Source organism: Gouania willdenowi, chromosome 16, assembly GCF_900634775.1.
Source record: "Gouania willdenowi chromosome 16, fGouWil2.1, whole genome shotgun sequence".
Classification (NCBI taxonomy): Eukaryota; Metazoa; Chordata; class Actinopteri; order Blenniiformes; family Gobiesocidae; genus Gouania; species Gouania willdenowi.
The window spans coordinates 10674813-10696136 of NC_041059.1; the positions used below are offsets into that span (position 1 = coordinate 10674813).

A 21324-nucleotide genomic window follows, 5' to 3' on the forward strand; every position below is an offset into this window, starting at 1 on the left:
CATAATTATGGCTTTCTATCTCATAATTGACTTTCTCATAATTATTACTTTCAGGTTCATAATTATGACTTTCTATCCTCATAATTATTACTTTAGTAACTAGTAATTATGACGTGTCAAAGTGATTTTATCAACCCATTGATCCTCAATAAATAAAGAAACTGAAAAGTGACACATACTGTTTGCAATCAAAAGTTGTTGTTACTGCTGTGGGATTGTTACAGCAGAGCATCTCTCCACCAGCATCAACATCCACTCTAGGTGTTTTCTCATTCTAACAAAGGAGGAAAACTTTACCAAAGAACCAGCAGTGCTTGCACGGCAGAGGAGAAAATAAATAAAGAAAAGAAAACAGGACATATTTGATGACTGGTTGTTGTTGACTTACAGAAAAGCAATTAAAACCCGGTGAAATTCTTGGCTGCAGCCCCCCTTTTTTTTTTTGCACCATGGGCGCCCCCAGCTTCCTGATTTGCTTCCCACTCTGCAGAAATGCGGCCATTTCCACCTTTCAGTTGCCCAGCACAACCATCAGCATTTCTGCCTCTATGACATGAAAACAAACCCAGCCTGAATGCCTGTGTGTGTGTGTGTGTGTGTGTGTTTTATCTCAAACCCTCCTGTCAGCAATCACTGGGTGGGAGACGGTCATAAACTGAGCTTTAGAAGCAAATAATGGGCTGCTGAATTGCTGGCAAAACTTGAATTGCATGAACTTTGTGGCTTTCCCATTCACACAAGAACAGGATCATTATTTCTGATAACTGTCCAGGAAGTAGTGGATAATTTCATTTCAATACTTGATCGAAATGCGTTTTGGTGAAAATCTGTATAACGCTGAACCTTTGCATGTTAATTGTACATTCAATTCCAATTTGACAAATGATAAAATATCCTTTAGATCAGGGGGTGTCAAACTCATTTTAGTTCAGGGGCCAAATACGGAGCAGTTTGATCTCAAGAGGGCCACAGATTTTATGGTGGAAAATGATTAATTTCAACATTATTGTGCCCTAGTTTGCACTTGTACGTATACATAAAACACATAATGTGGAAGAACCCGACCATATCCAAGCAAAAAGTGATAGATAGGTTAATTAAGGGAAATATTATGTCTTAATTTGTGAAAATTTTAGGCTTTAGAAAGAATTTAGGGTTTTTTTTTTTTTTAAATGTTTACCATTAAAAATGACTGAAATTATGCAATATAAGCATGTGAGCCCCTGCAATGTTTTATTTCATTTTTACTTTCTCTTTCAGGCCGTATTTGACACGTGCTTTATATTATTATAGAGTTGAAAGCAGCACACTGAATGTGTGGCCGTTTCATAATTTTCTCAGCTCTGATGGCGTTTGTCTAACAGCTAACAGGTTGGGCGAGGATTTACAGCCCGACCTATAAAGTCCATCCTATCCGACGGGACAGAGGTGACGGCCTGGTGCCATCCAACCACTAAAATGATGGACGTTCACAATGTGTGAAAGCTGAAGCGTTTTATTACAAAGAAAGCAGAGGACATTTCACAGGCAACCATGTCACCACCTTGAAAATAAAGGGCTGTAATACATCATGTTTTAATACCACAGCTGAGTGAATACACAACATTTGTATTTAAAATACATTGGAATTTAACTTAATAAAATGTTTTGTGGAACACTATCTGTGAAAATCAAGAATAAATTATTCCAACCAAAAAATTTGCTTTTTTTGATTAAAACACATTGTTTCATCATTAAAGTGGATGATTTTTTCCCCCCAAATTAGCTCAGAAATCTTTAATCTACATAAAGAATGATCAAGCAAACATCTTTCACCCACCAGACTCTCATATAGTCTCTTCCACGACGTACTCGATGGAGTGATGCTGCGGGTGACTTGCCTGCACCATTGTGATTTCATTTCCATCCATGGTGATGGTGGGGATACCTTGGCCCCCCAAAGCGGACGAGGGCAGGATGACGACCTGCGAGGCCCCCTCCAACCCGCTGAGCTGATCCGACGGGATCATGACCGTCTCCGTTTCTCCTTCGGCTCCCTGGAGCACATAAATGGTTTGCACCGTACCTGCCTCCCCCTCGGCCGAGGCCGCCAACGACGACAACACGGTGGCCTCCTGCAGCATCTTCTCCACCTCTGCTGCATCCGCCACCTGCACCACCTGCTCAGTGGGTTCTGATGGAACGTCTCCGTGGAGTCGGATGTGCTTGTCCAGGTTGGAGCGAGAGCGAAAGGCCGTGTTACAGTGAGGACACGGGTAAGGCTTCTCTCCGCTGTGTGTGCGCGCGTGCTCGGTTAGACGCGCGGCCACGCTGAAACTCCTGCCGCAGATCCAGCAGCAGAAAGGACGCAGGCCGCTGTGGATGCGCTCGTGATCCTGGAGATGGGGCAGCTGACGGAAACGCTTCCCGCACGTGGCGCACTGGTTAGGGAAGAAAACAGGAAAATATACACAAAATAAATGTAAGTGAAACAGCAAATCATTATTGTCCACAATATATAGACCAAAACTCATTATGATATTTTTTTTCAATTCAGGGTTAAATTTGCTGATGTACAATGTCACATACAGTAGTAGGGCTGCTCAATTAATCAAAATCCGATTACGATTTTTATTATTACACTCAACGATTACAAAAATAACATGATGGAGAAAAAAATGATTTAAAAAAAAAAAAGCTAGCATGCAGGCAAACATGATGAACGTTGTATAGACACATGGCAGGAGAAACGGAGTAAAAACACTTGGTAAACAAATGGCAAGTTAAATTCTCTTATATGGAACACTTTGGGTTTGATGATGAAGGCGTAGATCAAAGTGTTTTGTTTTGTGCAAAAGTGAACATACATGATTTTAGTGTTTGAAGGATTTTATTTATGTTTAAAGAATATATTTTATGGTTTTTTTGTACAAATAATAAATAACTGTTTGGTTGACAAAGAATCCTTTGAATAATCGTGAATTCAATTATGACTAAAATAATCACGATTATTATTTTTTCTATAATCGAGCAGCCCTGCCACATAAGCTCATTTATTAACAAAACAAATTGGCAAAGGCAGTGGGAGGAACTGGAGCGGTTTAGGGCGGGGTGCCTGTGTGGCATTTTGCATCAGCAAATTTAGCCAAGAATTGTCTTTCTGGTCCGAATAAATTAGAATTTCTATTATCGAGATTTATATTGTATATCGCCATTTTGAGGAAAAATATCGAGATATGAGTTTTGGTCAGCCCTAATTCACACTATAGCAATTCATCTTTTCCCAAAGCTCTCCACAGATGTGACTCCAACAGAGCAGCACAGTGAAATGGTTACTACAGTCTTGTTCTGTCTGACCATCAGGCGCCTGTTCAGATGTCCAGGCAATAGTATTTGTGTTTACTGACTGCTTTGGCACATTCTGACTCGTTCCCTTACAGGGTCAATAGAGCTGCCAAGAGGAGACACTGCATGGCCCAAAGGGAGAAAGGGAGAAAGGGAGAGAGGGAGGGAGGGAGGGAGGGGGAGAGAGAGAGAGAGAGAGAGAGAGAGAGAGAGAGATGGCAGCACAGTAAACAGTCAATATCTTCTTCAATTATTTCTTATCCAGGAGTGGAAGTTTTAGATGAGAATATAAATCTCTCAGAGCGAGCTGGCTGTCATCCACTGCTTTCTCAGAGTTTTTAAGGACACCCATCCAATGTCATATTTTTGTCAGCATGCTTTTAAAACCATTAATTACACCTCACGCCAAGGAGGTCATACTTTCACCAGCATTTATGTATTTGTTCATCTGTTAGCAGCATTATGTCAAAAGTACTTCATGCAATTTTAACTTAAGATAGACCTTATGCCATGGAAGAGTCCATTACATTTTGGGAGAGGATCCAGAGCAACATACTGATTGTGAATTTTTATCACCATTCGTAATTGACTGATCTTTATGAAATTTGACTAATTTATGTTGGGTTGGATCCTCAATTACCCCATTCTTTTTCATACAGATCAGCCTTTAAAGTGTGAATGATCCAGGTACTATGAACAGGATCAATGATCCAGATAACTGACAGTATCTAAAATAGAAGAGATTTGGCGCTTGGTGAAAGTTTGCGCTATCTGAGTTCTTTTGTCTGGAGTTGCAAAACAAAAAAATGTTTTTTTTGTTTTTTTTTTAATTGATTGCCAGAGGTGAAAGTAACAGTTTACAAGTACTGTAATTGAGTTGCTTTTATGGGTACTTGTACATTTTTGAGTATATTTCTAAATCAGTCATTTTACTTGTCCTGAAGTACATTTGAAATGAAGTCATTTGTTACATTTCTACACCCAACCGTTACTGATTAAATTACTACTTTTTTGTTTTAAAATGATTGAACATTGTGAAACTACAAAAAATGAAATGACCAGACAATAATCGATAGCCGACCAACCAAATTAAACGTAACGTACGGCGCCAAAACAACATTAAATGCCAGTTATTTTCTCAGTTTTAGAGTTCATAAATACATCTATACTTAGAGCCTGGGATTTTTTTTTTTTAATTGAATCCATTGGTGTTATTTGTATTGTTATTTTTTTTTTTCGAAATTGTACATTTTGACAAATCTTGTATTTTATACAGATGCCTTTATTGAAAAATAAATTCAGTTCAAATTGTGCAAGATTTCAACTCTTCATTTTTAGGTTTATACAAGAGATGTTTACTGTATGCAAGGGAACTGTGGCAAGATGTATTACCAATAATAAAAGTGGGGGGTGAAAGTAACTAGTAATTTTTACTTTGGGTACTATTTAATTGAGTTACTTTTTACTTGTACTTGAGTATTTTATGTATGACTTACTTGTAATTGAGTACAATTTCAATCAAGTAAAAGTACTACTTGAGTAAAATATATCAGTACTCTTTACACCTCTGTTGATTGCAAACCCAATGACCCATCAGAGCCCCCCAAACAAGCTAAAGCCACAATGGGAAGCATAGCCCTCTCAAGTTACTCATAATGCCAAACACTGTATTATATCTATAACATACTGTACATCAGCAGGAATAATTAGCCTTCTGCAGTGAGAAAAGGCTCCAGTTACACGAGGATTTACTTCACCTGGAGGCAGATTAGTTTTACAGCTAGAAAGCAGAATACACAGGAGCTACAAATGAATGACAAAAACTAAAGCTTTACCTTACATTACTACTGAGACGCTGTGATTGTATTTATAATTTCTGCTGATGGCTTTGTCATAGATCTCAGAGAAATACAGCAAAGTACATTTACTTTAACAGTCTTTGCACATTATCAACTTTGCAAATACAGCTTCTACTCCAGGATTAAAGTGTAAATTTAATGTGGATCAAGAATCATCCTCCTAACTGGCTGTGTGTTTGAAAAGGGATGCTCTTTTGATCTCCGTCTTATCGCGCCTGAAAGGGCTTTAAAAAAAAAAAAGACGCCACAAATATTAAATCAATTTCTGCCACCCCGCATGTTAAGATAGGCGCGGGTGGGTCTATGGTTGATGTCCTGCCTCATCACTGGAGCGGCAGAGAGAGATAGAGAGAATCCCAAAATAGTAACAGGCACAGAGGGGATGTGACAGGTTCTAACTCAGCTCTGTCATTAATCACAGGTACACAGGGAGGATGGAAACACCCGCAGGACACACACTGCACAAATGGCCCCAGTGCGGAAACAGCAGAGATGGCCTCGTCTGAAGAAGAGTGTGACCATGAGGAAGAGGTTGTTCTGCTCTGGGTTTCAATTCTAACTGCAGACATTGAAAAACTCAACTGGACAAAGGATGACTTTGAAAGCTGCCGTGGCATTAAAAAAGTTGCTCTTTATGCTGCAAAGTTCCCATTAACACGCTCACCTCAAAGGGCCTCTCATCAGTGTGTGTCCTCATGTGAACGTTGAAGGTGGAGTTGTAGGCAAATTCCTTGTGGCAAATCTGACAGCGGAAACGAGGCCTGCTTTTAGACTTGGAGTACTTTCCTTGGAAATGCGCGACCACATGCTCCTCCAGGGCGCTGTTGCTGGTGAAACGCCGGCGGCAAGGCCTCACTGGACATTTGAGTGGCGTCTGGCCCGTGTGAGATAGCCGATGAAGGTCGAGGCCCTCCTGTGTCATGCAGCGATGGCCACAAAGGTCACACTCCACCTGTTTGGAATAAATACAAACAAACAGGAAAAAAGTTACAAATTAAAAAAATAACGACTGTTTGGTAACACTTTACTTACACTGTCATTATTATGACAACACCTGTCATTAGCATGAAAAAGGTGTCATGAAGGATGTCATTAAGGGTCGTTCGTTACCCTCACCCGAATAAGAATAATTCTGATTTTTTTTTTTAGAAACAGAAATTATTTATATCTCAGATCAGGGTCGCCACAACACCTATAGATGGGCCCATACAGAGGAGGGGAGATGTGCATATTTACTGTTGTATATGAGTTTTCATATTTTAATTTACTACATCATACATTGCCCTCTCACCGTTCTCTAGAGCCCCACCCAATGCCTATACTTTCCTTCCTGAGCCTAAAACTAACCCTTCCCTAATATCCCTCACTCTAACCCCCACCCCTAACCCTAATCCGAACCCCCTCTCTACTTAGCACTTATATATATATATTTTTAAATAATTTTAGAATTCTTAATTTTTTCAGTTGGTTTTTTGTTTCCTTTATGAATTCTTGAAAATTGCTTTTAGCACATTCCACGGGTTTTCCAACAGCCAAGGCACATCACCTTTGCTGAAGTGCTTTGTCTGAGTGCTTTTTAAATTCCAAATTAGTTCAAGGTGTCTAAACTTCTATTTTTCTTGAAATTTTTATTTTCTTAAGTTTTGATTTCTTTTTTAGTTTTATTTTGCCTTTTGAGAATATACTTATTAAGAGAATATTAAACAGAATATAAGGTTTATTTGATACTATAGACATCCTGTTGCCGTACCTCACCTCTAGTTTCCTATCCTAACTAACCTCAATAGATCCCTCCACCTAACCCAAAAAATGCCAACATAGCTCCAAAGGTAAGGCTGTGCAATTAATTGAAATTCAATTTTGATTATTACAATCAACGATTACAAAAATGACATAATCAACAAAAAATATTACTTAAAAGAAGAAGAAGAAAAAAAAAAAAATATATATATATATATATATACAGTATGCATATTTTTTTAATTTTTTTTTTTAGTTATACATGTTTTAATTGCTAAATAAAACAACCAGGATTTAGGATATCTACAACAAAAATAAAGCTTGGCACACACGAGACAGTTGTTTAATGCACATGAGTTTCTAACCTGTCCTACGCAGCGTCCACGGCCCTGGCCTCGACCACGACCCGTGTTCTTCTCCTCCTCCGTCGTGGGACAGCGCTGCATGTGGATCTCCAGCACCGACTGGTTGACGAACTGGGACACACAGTGGGGGCATGTTGCCGGCTGTTTGTCTGAGACCAAACAGAGTGAACGTTCAGACTGCTGTTACTATTCCCCTATCATTACATCATCTCTACAACCTGATAGTAGTTTTATTACCATACAATAACCCAGAGAACGCAGCTTATTCCTGTCAACAACAAATGTCCCAGGGATCCATCATTGATACTGTGACCGAACGGCAAAGCCTCCAATAACTGTATAATCTGAAATAGGGTAGCAGCTATTGATTATTCCATTGGTTGAGCTGGGAAATAATCCAGTAATTGGATTTTACAAAAAGCTGGCATGTCCTGCATCAGCCGTCCTCTTACCACTGCAGCTTTCGACAAGAAAATAAACTAATTACCAGAGACAAACAACCAAAACTATATTATGTAAACAGTTTTAGTTTTTTTTTTTTTTAAAGAATATTTAATTACAGTTGGTTATGGTTGGAGGCTCTTTTTCCCCATTGTCTTATATACTGTAGACTCACTCCTGAATAAATAAACTATTGCACTATTCAACGAGCTGAAACACATCCACAGTATGTACTTTAAGCTGTGCTATCTCTTCTGTTTAGCTATTGTGATCCCATACTTCTGTCGTTTTCATTGCATTTTTTGTTTTAATCTTAGTTATTTCACACATTAAATGTCTGAGCTTGGCCTTTGCAATGCTTCAACACGCCATAAACATCAGAAAACATTGATGTGCATCAAAATTCACTAATAACAATCCGGGTTTAACAGGATCCACTGGAATATTAAATCGATGCTAATCAGATCCTGAATCGATGTGCAGGTGATTGGCTAAATCATCTTGTAACTGAATAAATATGGGTTTTTAAAGTTAGAAATGCATAAGATTAATAATAGAATAAACTTAGCACAAAATTAAGGAAATTGTTTGGTAGAAATCTAAAGAAGCAAGAGAAGCTATTACACCTTCATTCATTTTTTTCCTGTTTTCTATAATTAAGACCACGTAACATCTCTCTGTAATATAAGAATTTGTAATTATTGTGTTAGGGTAAAAATCTTCAATAAAATATATATGGCAAAAAAATAAATGCTTGGTAGGTTTTTTTGTGCAATAATTTTTCTTGGCAATAACTTCTACACTGCTGGAAAGCCTGTTTATTTCCCTTTAATATGGTGCCTAATTTGTAAAAAAAAAAAAAAAATGCATTTGTGAGTTTAGTATGTGGGTTGCACCCATTAAAAATTTGCCAAATTTTTTCTGCCAACGGTTTGATTTCTTTAGACTTCAATCATCTAATTTACCAAACAAACACCCAACATGAGTCAATGGCAGAATAAGCTTTTTCGTATTTGTTTATTAGAAAATTACCAAACTTGGCAGTTTTCCCTCAAACCAAAAAAGATAATTGAGTTATGATATTAATATCAGGCACTATAATGGTGGACTAAACAGTTTGTATCAATGCTAGGCATGTTTAGTAACTGTCAAAGACCCAAGGACTCCCAGTAAAATGTTGAAAACGGCAACACATTGCCTCCACTGATTGCCTTCTATCCATTCTTCATGCCATTTTTTCTCTGTCAGCGACACACAGGCGCCCAGCCATCAATGTGAAGTAATAAAAAAATGATTCATGCCCTGTTCTGCTTCAAACACATCGACAATGTAGACAAACTTCATTTTCTGCCTAATATTTCCCACATACTAACAGGTGCACACTTCTTTCCCCTCTTTATCATTGTTTTTCAGCTCACCTGTGAATACTCATGATTTTAAGGCAAGAGAATGGATTTATTGCGTTGAGGTTATTAACATGGGTTAGATCAGCAGCGGTCAAGAGACACACACATTAAAATGTGCTCATATGTTAAGGTTTCATTTATTCAGACAACTTTTTTTCAGGAAATTTACTTTCAAATTTCAAAAGTAAATTTCCCAAAAAAAAAGTTGTCTGAATAAATTGAACCTTAACACTTTATCTACCTATCTACCTATAAAAGCAAGAAAGTTCTGTATGCGTGTGTGTTTGTGGAGCAAATATCTCCCCGGCGCGGTATCTGTTTGATCTGAAACTTTGTCTACGGCTTCCAAATACCACAAGTGTGTGCGCCCGTTATTTTGGAGTAATTTGGTGTTGCAAAACATTCACACCGTTCATTTTAATTTTAAGAATATGGCTCCCTCTCGGTATTGAGTGCGGTACTGAGTGCATTACTTCCGGTGACGTTACTGTGTCGCAGTTTGTCTGGGTTTAAAAAAGGTCAATATTAACGGAGTTCACTTCCTCCTCCGTCTGCATTACTGTGCGCAGCGGCACCTTATCACAAACTGACTGGTTCCACAACACGGCTCCACGATGATTATCGTTTGTTCTGTGCAAGGGTGAATGATACACTAGCGCTCAAGTCGGCAGATGGATTTCTGAGCGCGTCCTAACCCAGAACTCACTCACACGTGCTGTCCCTTAGAGGAGAAAAAGCCAAAAGTGGTACATTTAACCCAAATTCACCCCAGAATTGTCTGTCTGGTACAAATTTATTGAGGTAAAAATATCCAAATTAACATCACTATTTTGAGAAAACAACGTTGAGATATGAGTTTTGGTCCATATCACCCAGCCCTATTTGAAGAAATCATATTTTATTTTTCCAGTTATGAAGGGTTTGGTGAAGCAGCAGGTTTGAGTATCTCCATTAAGGTTAAGAACCACTGCTTTAGTTGGTTTACCATGTATTCTAATTAGTGCAGGTTATTCATCATTCACTGATTGTTGAAAAACAACAACAATGTCTGACATTTAAGATTATTGAACTCTGTGCCAATACCTTTGGAAGTCTTGAATCATTACAACATGTGGTTTTCACCAATAAATTGTTGTTTTTGTTGCAAATTCATCATCTCTCTGTCAAATAAGTCCTCAAATAATGTATTCCTCTCTAAGCAGCTGCATCAGCAGGCAATGATACTTCCACCCACATTTCACAGGGTTGCTCTAAAGAAACCCAGCTGGAAACCGCTGACTTTGATGCTTCATCAGTATCAGTATGTCCACAGGCCCTTATGCCAATATCTCATAGTCTGCTAATCATCTCCTCTGTGTGTCCCGGTGGGGGCAAACATACTCTGCTCCCTATAGCGACCCTCTAATTAAACTCTTTATGGGGACATTCCCAGCCTATGGCCCTGTACTGATCAATAGATCTATCTATCCAATCATCTTCCTTTAAGGAGCCATGTAAATCTGACCTCCGCTGCACGGTGACTCCTCAGGCTTAACTAATGAGGTTGCCGTGCCAACACCTGCCTGATTAAGATGAAGTGTCAACATGTTGACCCAAATCGTTTTCCTCCACCTCTTCCTTCATTTCTCATGGCTAACAGATCAATAGGAAGTTTGTGGCCCACTGTGGAGGTGAGAATGCACTTAATGCAAACAAGAAATGTACGTTTGCAAACAAAGAGAAGCACTCGGGCCAACTTGATGAGGTCTTTTCTCGCCGACTTTGCATTTACTGATAGTGATGCGCTGCATGCTGCACTGATAAAGACCATCATCACTAATTGGTTTGTGTTACACTGAGGCATATGGACCTGCATCTGCTCCTTCTTTGCTTGTTCATTACAATTATTTTCTTTTTCTACAAATGCCACAAACATTTTTTTTGATTAAAATCCATCCTGGGACTGAATAATAACAGATATGAAGCCTTTAATCAATAATAAAGGGTTGAGTTGTAAATGACACAGTTTTAACAGTTAAAAAATCACCATTCCAGATTTACCCAGAGCTATAAATGGTGTCCCAGTAGCAGGTGCTCGGCTGCCACAGAAAGTTATTTAGAGTCAGTGAATGCGCGTCCAATTTTAAACATTTCACCAAACTTGTGTTTAAATTTGTTTATTGAGAACACAAAGGGTCACAAGTTAAAATTTCAATTGAATTTAAACTAAAACATTTGTCCTAAAGGCAAAAAAGTGACTAATTTACTTCAAGCTTTAAAGGCTAGCCGTTTTCATGTAAACAATGTTTTTCCTTTGACAGAGTAAATATAGAGGTCGACTGACTGAAGAAAAAACAATGTTATTCTGTAGAAAAGGTGATAGACAAAGCCAAAAACCTTTTATTCAAGTAGTCAATTCCATTGAAACAAACCTTCTCATTTAAAAAGGAGACCTATTATTTTACTGAATAAACCGAGTTTAAAAAAAAAACCTTTTGCAAGCAGAGGACATACTGTACATCTAGTGCACGTTGCTAGTGCTAGATGGACCAAGTTCTAGCCTTGGGACCTGATTTCAATTATTTGTAGCACAGATTGAAAAAGATGCTTGTAAAAATGCTTGGCAAATTTCTCTGAAATCCATAGCAGCACATCTTAGAGGTACTCTGGTTAAAATCTGGGGGCCTGTGGATGCTATCTCAGAACTTCTGCTTCGTTATCTACCGCCCAGATGTTTCAGGTCGTCTGGGACAGACGTGCTTTATGTTCCCAGAACAAAAACCAAACACGGAGAAGCAGTGTTCAGTTTCTATGCTCCTCATCTGTGGAAAAAACTCCAGAAAACTGCAGATCCGCCCAAACTCTCAGCTCTTTTAAATCAAGGTTTAAGACATTTCTATTCAACACTGCTTCGAATTAAACAGTCACACTATTTAATTTGATATGATCCTGTTTTATTGATTGATATTGTTTAATAACTCATTTCTAAATGAAATCTAATTTTTAATGGTGTTTGCACTTTGAATTGTCGTGTACATGGAATGTGCTATACAAATAAACTTGACTTGATGAACTAAACAGCTCATTGTCATGTTCTACAAAGAAAATTTTAAGCAATACGCAGAGTTTATATTCAAATTAATTATAACTCTCACACTACTTACTGTGTACCAACACTAATTTCCAGTGAACCTGTGGAAACGGTGGTCTCAGTTCCCACCTTCCTTTTCTTTAACCTTGAAGTAGTGGCAAATAGAATGTGTTGTTCTCAGAAATGTTCTTCAACATTCCTCGGTTGTAATGAGGGGTCATTTGTGTTGCTGTTACCTTTCTATCATCTCAAACAAAACAAAAGAAACATTTATTTTACCTTGACCTTTGGCATTAACAAGACATTCTTAAGACGTGCCTTTCACTGGATATTTTCTATCAACTGTAGAAAGTTGCATATGACAATCACAGCATATCAGAAAGTTTCTAAAATACTCACGCCACTTTCTAACACCTTTTTACTCAACTTTCTGCACTTTAAATCTCAACCGGTCACCTTGAGTGCATCCACATTGCTACATATAGGACGATGCTGTTTAAATACTAGTTGAACAGCTTCACCTCACGAATCGACCGTGAGCATACATTTCCCCAGTCATTGAAAAATTGCTGAGATAAGCTAGAACTGGGCCTGATGTCTCACCTTGATGTATGAGAGAGTGCAGGTCCAAGTCTTTCCTACGTTTGAATGCCTCTCCACAGACAGAGCAGGGAAACGGGTGGCTGGTGTGGAGCAATCTGTTCAAACACACACACACACATTCACAATTTACAATTAAAATAGGTAAAGAAGATGCTAAGTATAGTATAGCTAAACCTAAATTAAATAATCAGAACAAGATTTAGAAAGATTTAACCTGAAACTACATTAAATGCTGCTATGAAAACCATGGCGCGTTTTAAGCTGCTCCCTATATGTGACTCAGAAGGATTACTGGCCACTGTGAGCTCAGCTGCACTTCAGGTTAAATGAGGGGTATTAGCTGATGGCATGGCTGCTGCAGATGTAAAGAGCAGTGATAAAGTGGGAGGAGTCCAGAGTAAGGACATGGCTGTCGCTATTCATTTTTGTCCTAATGATGCTGTGGGAAGAGCCTGGGGTGAGTGTTCCAATGTGCTCACCTTAGGCAGCATTAGCACTCTTAACGTCCTGCTTTTCATTATGAGAACAAACACTGAAGAGAATGTTTAAACTCGCCCGTTCAGCTAAATATAAAACATGTTAATCTGTAGTAACTTTTCTGATAGACTTGACTTTACAGTAACATTGAAAAAAGAATGAAGCATGATGTCAAAGGTGATCTCCAAATACCCGTTTCAGTATGTTCAGGAGCCAGCACTGATTCTGTTTAATGGAAAACAGAAATCAATATTTCAGGGGCAGCTGACCCTGAGGCAGCTGGGAAAATTAAAATTTCAGTCAGAGGCGATGCTCTCCCAAACCAGATGTTCTTTGATGAGCTGGGCTTCTGTTGGACGTTCACTGGTCATAAAAACAACAGCGCGCTGGCTCATAATAAAATATTGTTATATTTTTATTTTGTCGAACAGAAATCAAGCAATTTTGGAAAAATAATAATTTAAGCCCGTTTCTCATTACTTTACAGGTGAGGAAGTTACTTCAGTTGAAAGCTTTGTTTTGAAACTTTTTTTAAACCTGAAGGTCTTCTTCAGTGAATGAAGTAAGAGCAAACGTCACGAGTTCAGCAGGCATTTCTGACAAAAGAAAAATATTCACTCTAGGTCAAACTTTTACTCTCAGGCTACTACACCAAATGTGACGTAAATGAGATTATAACTTTTTTTTGCCCATACGCAACCTATATCCGATCTGTTAAAGGGCCCATGTTACGCTAAATCAACTTTTCTGTGCTTTAAACATCGTAAACGTGCTATTTGGGCTTCATACACATGCCCAAAGTGTTTTTTTCATTGATTCCCTCAATCTAAAAAGAGTTTGAAAAGCACAAAAATTAGATTTTTTTCAAACCCGATCCAGGCCACTTTTACATGCTCCTAAATCTTGAAGCGTATCTGATGTTTTGCAATCCGAGTAAACGGCCAGGTTGCATTTATCGGACCTTTACATCATTAAAATGCGATAACCGTCACAATTCTGCTTCCAAACTAATAGAAGATGCATTTAATAAGTAAAATGAATGAGCACAAAAAAACAACAACAAAAACATCCAAATTGTGCATTAAAACCTGCTGTCTGAAAGCAGCCTTAGTTTGTAGAAATGGACAGCATTTTCACACTGTATAACCTCATCATCAACACTGCAGTAGACAAAACTGAGTTTAAGGGCTTTTGATGTCAGGGTTTAAATACTGTTACAGCCTCCTTTAGAGGAAGAGAAATGACTAATAACTTTTGTTTCTTGTATGAAGTGCACTTTTGTTTTTCTTTTTTATGCCTGAGAGAGAATGGTGCTGTGTGGGTGATGCCACAGGAGACAATTTAAATGCTTAAATGTGAAAATGTTTTAAAGATATTATAGCGAATGTACAACTGTGTGACTTTTAAACACCATTTAAAAGCCGGGAAAGACATTAAAAAGCTTATGTAATTATAATGACTTCTTGGGTGTAGCAATGCAGACTTTCTGGCATAAGTGTGGGTTTAAATGTTGATCAAGAACTTTTGATGTGCTACGTCATACTAATTACAAACTCAGCAGCCACTTTATTCAATTATTAAGTTTTGAAATTCTTCTTAAAATAACTGGAGTGGGATACATTTAACTGTGGTTTGATCGATTAGGTTGTAACAAAAAGGTGGTAAATGTTTTATATATTAAAAGCTGATTTTGATGTTTGGACCCTTGATGATCTCAGTTAGGGCACTGCATTGATAGATTTGGAAACAATCTTCTTATCTAAATGCATTATTGCAGAAGCCTATTTGAACATTCATTTAAGGGTCAACTCAGCAAGTCAACAACCTTCATCTTCTATCTTTAGCATCATTAACGCAAATACAAAACAACATCAAACTTCAATACATATTCAAATATCTGTCGTCTGCAAATTTCTCCATTATCAACTCCCTTTGTTGAACATAGCCATGAATTTCTCTGCACAAACTGTTTGTCCTCTTCTCCATTTCTGCTGTCATCCAGTTCCATTCCTTTACTTTTCTGTCTTTCCTGATCAAACCAAAGCATTTATCCAACATTTAGGTCATCAAAATGAGTTAAAAGTTACATTTCTGTGTCCCGGGAGGAGCAGATGGGAAAAAACGTCCTTTAAGACCTGCCGTCTGAACGTAACCTAACATTAGCCTCACAATAGCATTAGCTTAACATTAGCATTAATGTAGCATTACCATTAGCCTAGCAATAGCATTAATATTAACCTAGCAATAGCATTAACCTAACATTAGCATAAACCTAGCATTAGCTTAACATTAGCACCAACCTAGTATTAGCGTTAACCTAACAAAAGCATTAACCTAGCAATAACATTAATGTAGCATTAGCATTAACCTAGCATTAGCATAAACCTAGCATTAACTTAACATTAGCATTAACCTAGCATTAGCAAAGCAATAGTAATAGCCAAGCAATAGCATTAACCCTAAACACGTTGATCCCAAATACCTGTTTTAGGTAGAACCACTCACTCCTTCCCTCCACCACCATTATACCTAAGCTTCACACTTGTCACCAGACTGGCTTAATAACACAATACAATAAGCACCACTACAACTTCGCATCTCACTCTTACTTTGCTGAAAGCTGAAAACATCAAGCGAGGCAGAGATGTGCGCGCACTAGCAGAGAAAATGATTCCAAGAGTGATATCCTTTGGATGGATATACCATCGTTAATAATTGATTTGGAAAAATGATACCTTACTTTCCAGTATTATTGTTTGTGTAGTTAACAGAGGAAAATTTTAAAATCTAAAAAGATGCAGAGTTGATTAGTTCATAAAACCATAATGTCAGATTATAGCACTATTATTTGACAAATATGTACTCTGTTCAAGTAATTAATTTTCTATCTCTGAAATGGCACTAGCGGTGGTACATTATGTACTTTTGACTTGTTAAGACTTGTAAATTAAAGTTAAGGACGTTTGACTTGGCTTGGACTTGATTGGCCTTGACTCAAGACTAGACTTGGACTTGATTGTCTTGACTTGGGACTTTAGTGACATGACTTGAGAATCTAGAAGCAGTGACTTGTTCCCACCTCGGGTATGTAGTGCATTCAGATTAGGTAGTATGAAAATATTGAGTATGCGAGAAATTCCCAGATGTATACTATATCGAGACATTTTTGAAGTATGCACTGTGGGCACACTAGTCATACTCAACCACCCCATAATACATTGCAAGCAGAATCTAAAATTGTCCTGGGACTGGCTTTAAGCTAAAAATGAAACATCCCATTTTCAAAACAAAAGCATCCCTTCGTCTTCCATTAGTTATTTTTTCACTCTTTTGTAAAAAGGGTTCTTGTTTTAAAGTTAACTGGAAGTTTTGTCAATAGCACAATGGAGGGTCTAGGAAAATCTCCGAAATGTTGGCATGAAATGTGTTTCCGCAAGTTTTATGGATCAAATGTCCACATGTTGATATTCTACTTGGTAACTTACTCACTTAAAATGCTTTTAGAACAATGGTGGCTAATTAACGGAGATAATTAGTCTCTGCGTGCTTCAGGTTTTTGTCGTTGAAGTATACTTCAGTGGGAACACTCATCATCGGTCATCATTCTATTAACACTTATAGTATATAGAAGACAGTACATACGTATGAAATGTGCCATTTTGAACACCGCCCAAGTGTCATATATCACAATGAAGCTCAGCCTGTATCCATACTTCTCTCTTCACCTTATTTTAGCTCTTTATAATTCTTGAACAATTGACTCCAGATATTACAGTAATCACCTGAGACATCATTACACTTTTCTCTCTTTCACTCTTTCACATGTTCTCATGCTTCTCCCAACTTCAGTTACTTTTCTCATTGATGCAAACCTCCACCTTCTCCGGTTACCCTCCACCAGTTTCCTGCACTGAATACAGAACTGATCTAGACAAACTACAGTCTAAGGAGGCTCCTGCCTGACGTCATCCTTCAACCTTTCCATCATTACTGCAGAGAAAATAGAGAATAAACCCTGAACCCCAACCCCTACCTTGCCCCCCCCATCTGTCATTCCACTAATTGGATAAAATGTCTCTATTTTCTTTCCAGGCTAAAGAAATGTATTTGTGATGCGTATGAGAATGAAAATGATTCTAGAAATCTAAAATACAAACTAAAGTTTATTAAATAAGGTATAGTTTTTCTGCTTTTGACTTCACAGCAAAGAAAGAGAAAACATTAATCTTTAAGATTTAGTATTACCCTAATCACATACACAGGAGTTATACTAGTACAAAAATATGTATGCACTCTCCACTTCACACTTTCTACCATCAGCACTTTCATCCCAAATTATATTTTCAACATATTCATTGTTAAATGTATCTTCTCCCAGACAATGCTCCCAGTAGGAGCAAACCAGGGATTTTCATCTCTTCAGTTTTCTTATAATTTAATTTACAATAGCGCCCCCTCCCCCACCTAGCCTTTCTGTCCGTCAGTCATAGGTGGCTACGGCTCAAGGGCACTAAGATATTCAAGCATGTTTGGCTGCACAGCTTAGAGGTCTTGGCAGTTATGGGACATAGCTAAGCTACTATTGGTCTTCACAATAGTGGGGTGGGGTTATCTAAATCCTGTAGTGTACTCGGTGGAGTTTTGAGCTGCAATTCAGGTGTTATATGCAAATAGTGTATCATGTATAAAATAAGTAAATAATGCAAACACAAGAAGGCTTAAAAATACTATGGAAGTGGTATTACTTGTGATCGTTAAGCTGCTCCTCAGTGATGAACTGTGAAGGACATTTAGGACACGAGAAACCATGCGTGGCTTTATCCCCGAACAAGGTATAAATCTGTAGAGACACGAAACAATTGAGAGCAGTCAGACCGTGTTGTTTATTCATGTTTCTTTGTTGTCAAAGGTTGCGTCAGATGTGTGACACACTCTTTGATAATCAGTAGAAATCAGAATGATGTAAAAACATTGATGATCCTTTCAAATGCTACATCAGATTTGAGGAACGGTAAAAAAAGGAGCACGGTACCGGTTTGCGTCCACGCTTGCGTCGAGGCTGTGTTGACGTGTGAATCAGTTGGTGTCTCTTCAGGGTGGCTGCTTGTGAGAAGTTTTTTCCACAATATTCACAGCTGAATGGCTTGTTGCCCGTGTGGCTCATGCTGTGGCGCAGCAGGCTTTGCGAGTTGGAGAACGACTTTGTGCACACCTTTAACAGATAAACAAGGGTGGTTATAGAAAGGGAGGGAATTTAGCAATAAAGAACTAAAAAAAAAAAAACTTAAGACAACACTTTAGCAGTAAAAAGGACTGGTAAATCATTTTTAACAACCCGTCTCCTCAAACACGAAGAGAAGATGATAAACACAATTTCAGAAAAAAATTAAGTGGAGAGTGAGAAGTCCAGTAATGTACAATTACGGCAGCAAGATTCCTAGACTGCTGTGACAGGAAAAGGAACTCTAATAACCTAGAACCCCCATAGACACTATAGTCTCACTACATTTATGTATAAATAGATCGTCTGCCCACGCATGTGTGTATATATACATATGTCTTCCATTAAGTTTGAGAAATGAATGAATGGACATTAGGGCTGCACAATTAATCTAATTTTAATTGTGATCACGATATTGGTTGCAACGAATAGATCTGATCGTCTGCAATATTTACATTTAAAATATATATATTACTCTGTAATAATGCATTTATTCAATTAGCCTTTGGTACATTTAAAATTATTGTGTTATTATTTTTTTGTATAATTCTTTTTTAAAGCTTCATTTTGCACTGTAAACTGTACACATATTGTTTGTTTAAAAGTAGTGTAGTAAAAACACATTTTTTTCCCTAACATGATGAATAATTGTGATTATAATCGTAATTATAATATTGATGAAAAGAATCGTGATTATCATTTTGGCCATAATTGGCCAAAATTATGGCCAATCAAGTAGAACATTTAAATGACAATAATTAAGTAGAACATTTAAATGACCTTTAGATAAAAGCGGACCAATCACCGACTCGAGTAGATTACATCATTAATAATTGTTTCTTATTGGTACCTTGCATGTAAACAGCTTCTCTCCAGTGTGGCTGTAGACATGCGCACGGAGGAAGACACGGCGAGTGAAAGTTTTGCCGCAGTAGGGGCAGACGTGGGGCAGTGGTGTTCGAGCCCAGTCCTGTAGCAGCTTAGCAGGTGGAGGTTGATTGGTGTTGTCAGAGTCTGCTGCAGTGCTGCCCTCTAATTCATCCTTAGAGCCTGTGTCCTTCTTTTCTGAGTGCATAAAAAGAACACTTTGTTAAAGCCAAAACGTTGTGCTTAAAGGCGTTTTTTTTCTCTCTCCAATAAATAACGAATCCTTCTTACCTTTGAGTGCATTGGCACTTAAGACCCTGAATGTGGGCCTTGCTCTCTTTGAGAGGGGGGCACCTGATTCGCCCACAGAGGCAGATGGGGAGCGCAGTCGTTTTGCATCCTGTGAACTATCCTCAGGCTTACAGGATACAATTTCCTCACACGTTTGGGGCCCATCTGCCACCCCCATCACTGCTGTGGAGCGGTGCACCCTCCAGTGATACAGGTATTGGGTGGTGTTCATGAATCCATCGCCGCAATGGGAGCAGATGTGTAGCGGATCCTTCAGGCCGTGCTTTTGGTTACGATGTGCAACCAGCTCGTCACCATCGCTAAAGCTCTGTCCGCACTTAACGCAAAAAAACATTTCAGGCTGAGTGAATGAGACACTAGTGGCGGCGGCGCTGGCTTCCTGCTCCTGCTCAGACGCTCCAGGAACTTCCTCCACTGCACCCTCAGGAACAACCGCTGCCTTTTCCTCACCCTGCTGCCGGTGCTGTTTGCGGTGATAGAGGAAAAGTGTAGTGTTTAAAAAGCTTTCCCCACACACGGAGCAGCGATGTAGGGCTTCCTCAAAGCCGTGTTGGGTCTTGCGATGGGACACCAGTTCAGAAACTAAACCAAAGCAGGAGCCACAGTCAACACATAAAAGCACAGGTTCAGGTTTTGGCTTTTTGATTATTCCTCTCTTTCTAGGAGACAAATCTGTTTCTGTGTCTGGATTGGAAATGGAGGCGGTTGCGTCGGCAGCCTCGGCAGCCTCTTGAACTACTTGTTGCTGCTCCTCTTCTTCTTGTTCCTCTGTTAGTTCTGTCACCTCAGTTTTGCAATTTTCAATCTTTTCATCTGGCATTGAGGGTGAAGGCGCGTCTTTAGCTGTAACTTCAGGCTCAGTCGGGGGGTCTGGCTCTGCACTCACTGATTCTGACTGTTGACACGTTCCTTTTTTACGGTGTTGTTGCCACAGGACGAGGCTCTTGAAAAGCTCATCACAGTCCCCACACTGGTAAAGGATTCTGGGCTGGTCGGACAACTCGTTTGTAGTTTCTGATGTCTCATTAGTTTCACCCTCAACAGGTGTGGCTTGTGCTTCATTCTGTGGGACTGCAATTGTCTCAGATACATTGATTACCTGGTGCTGTAAAAAGAAAAAGTATAAAAATGTATTTAAAAAATAGCAAATTAGCACCACTTTGTTGTATTTAAATTAAAAAAACAAACGTAAAATAAAACAAATAAACAAAAATTGCATTTGACCAGCAGCTAGGCAGGGGCAAAAAAAATTGAGATTCAAGATATATTAAGATTTCTATTTTGGCGAAATAGAAAATTACAATATCGCCTATAACAACATATTTTTATTTCATAGGAGTCACTGCTTTTGCTACTTCTCAGAACCCCATGAAGAACATAGTTGGGTGAATTGCTGAGTGCATCCTAACCCAGACCTAACCCCTAAAAAAGCCACACTACACTTGGTGGCTGAGGTGGTAGTGGGTCGTCTTCTGATCGAGAGGTTGGGGGTTCGATCCCAGTACCTGACTATGTGTCGAAGTGTCCTTGAGCAAGACACTGAACCCTAAGTTGCTCCCAGTGGTCGACTAGTGCCTTGCATGGCAGTCCTGTCCCACTGGTGTGTGAATGTGAGAGTGATTGGGTGAATGAGCTGATA

General features: G+C 38.7%; 1 protein-coding gene across 2 annotated transcripts in view; it reads right to left on the bottom strand.

Annotated features, from left to right (window-relative positions):
- Positions 1–1479: 1479 nt before the first annotated feature.
- znf574 (zinc finger protein 574) overlaps positions 1480–21324 on the bottom strand; it is a 36133-nt gene continuing 16288 nt past the window's right edge. For both annotated transcript variants that reach the window (XM_028471580.1, XM_028471581.1), the window contains exons 3-10: positions 19665–20790; positions 19357–19571; positions 18318–18497; positions 18031–18125; positions 12809–12903; positions 7289–7437; positions 5848–6135; positions 1480–2420 (exon numbers count right to left, since the gene is read on the bottom strand). In XM_028471580.1, the coding sequence (XP_028327381.1) occupies positions 1827–2420; positions 5848–6135; positions 7289–7437; positions 12809–12903; positions 18031–18125; positions 18318–18497; positions 19357–19571; positions 19665–20790 (2742 nt within the window). In that variant the 3' untranslated portion in view covers positions 1480–1826. The remainder of the gene's footprint in view (positions 2421–5847; positions 6136–7288; positions 7438–12808; positions 12904–18030; positions 18126–18317; positions 18498–19356; positions 19572–19664; positions 20791–21324) is intronic.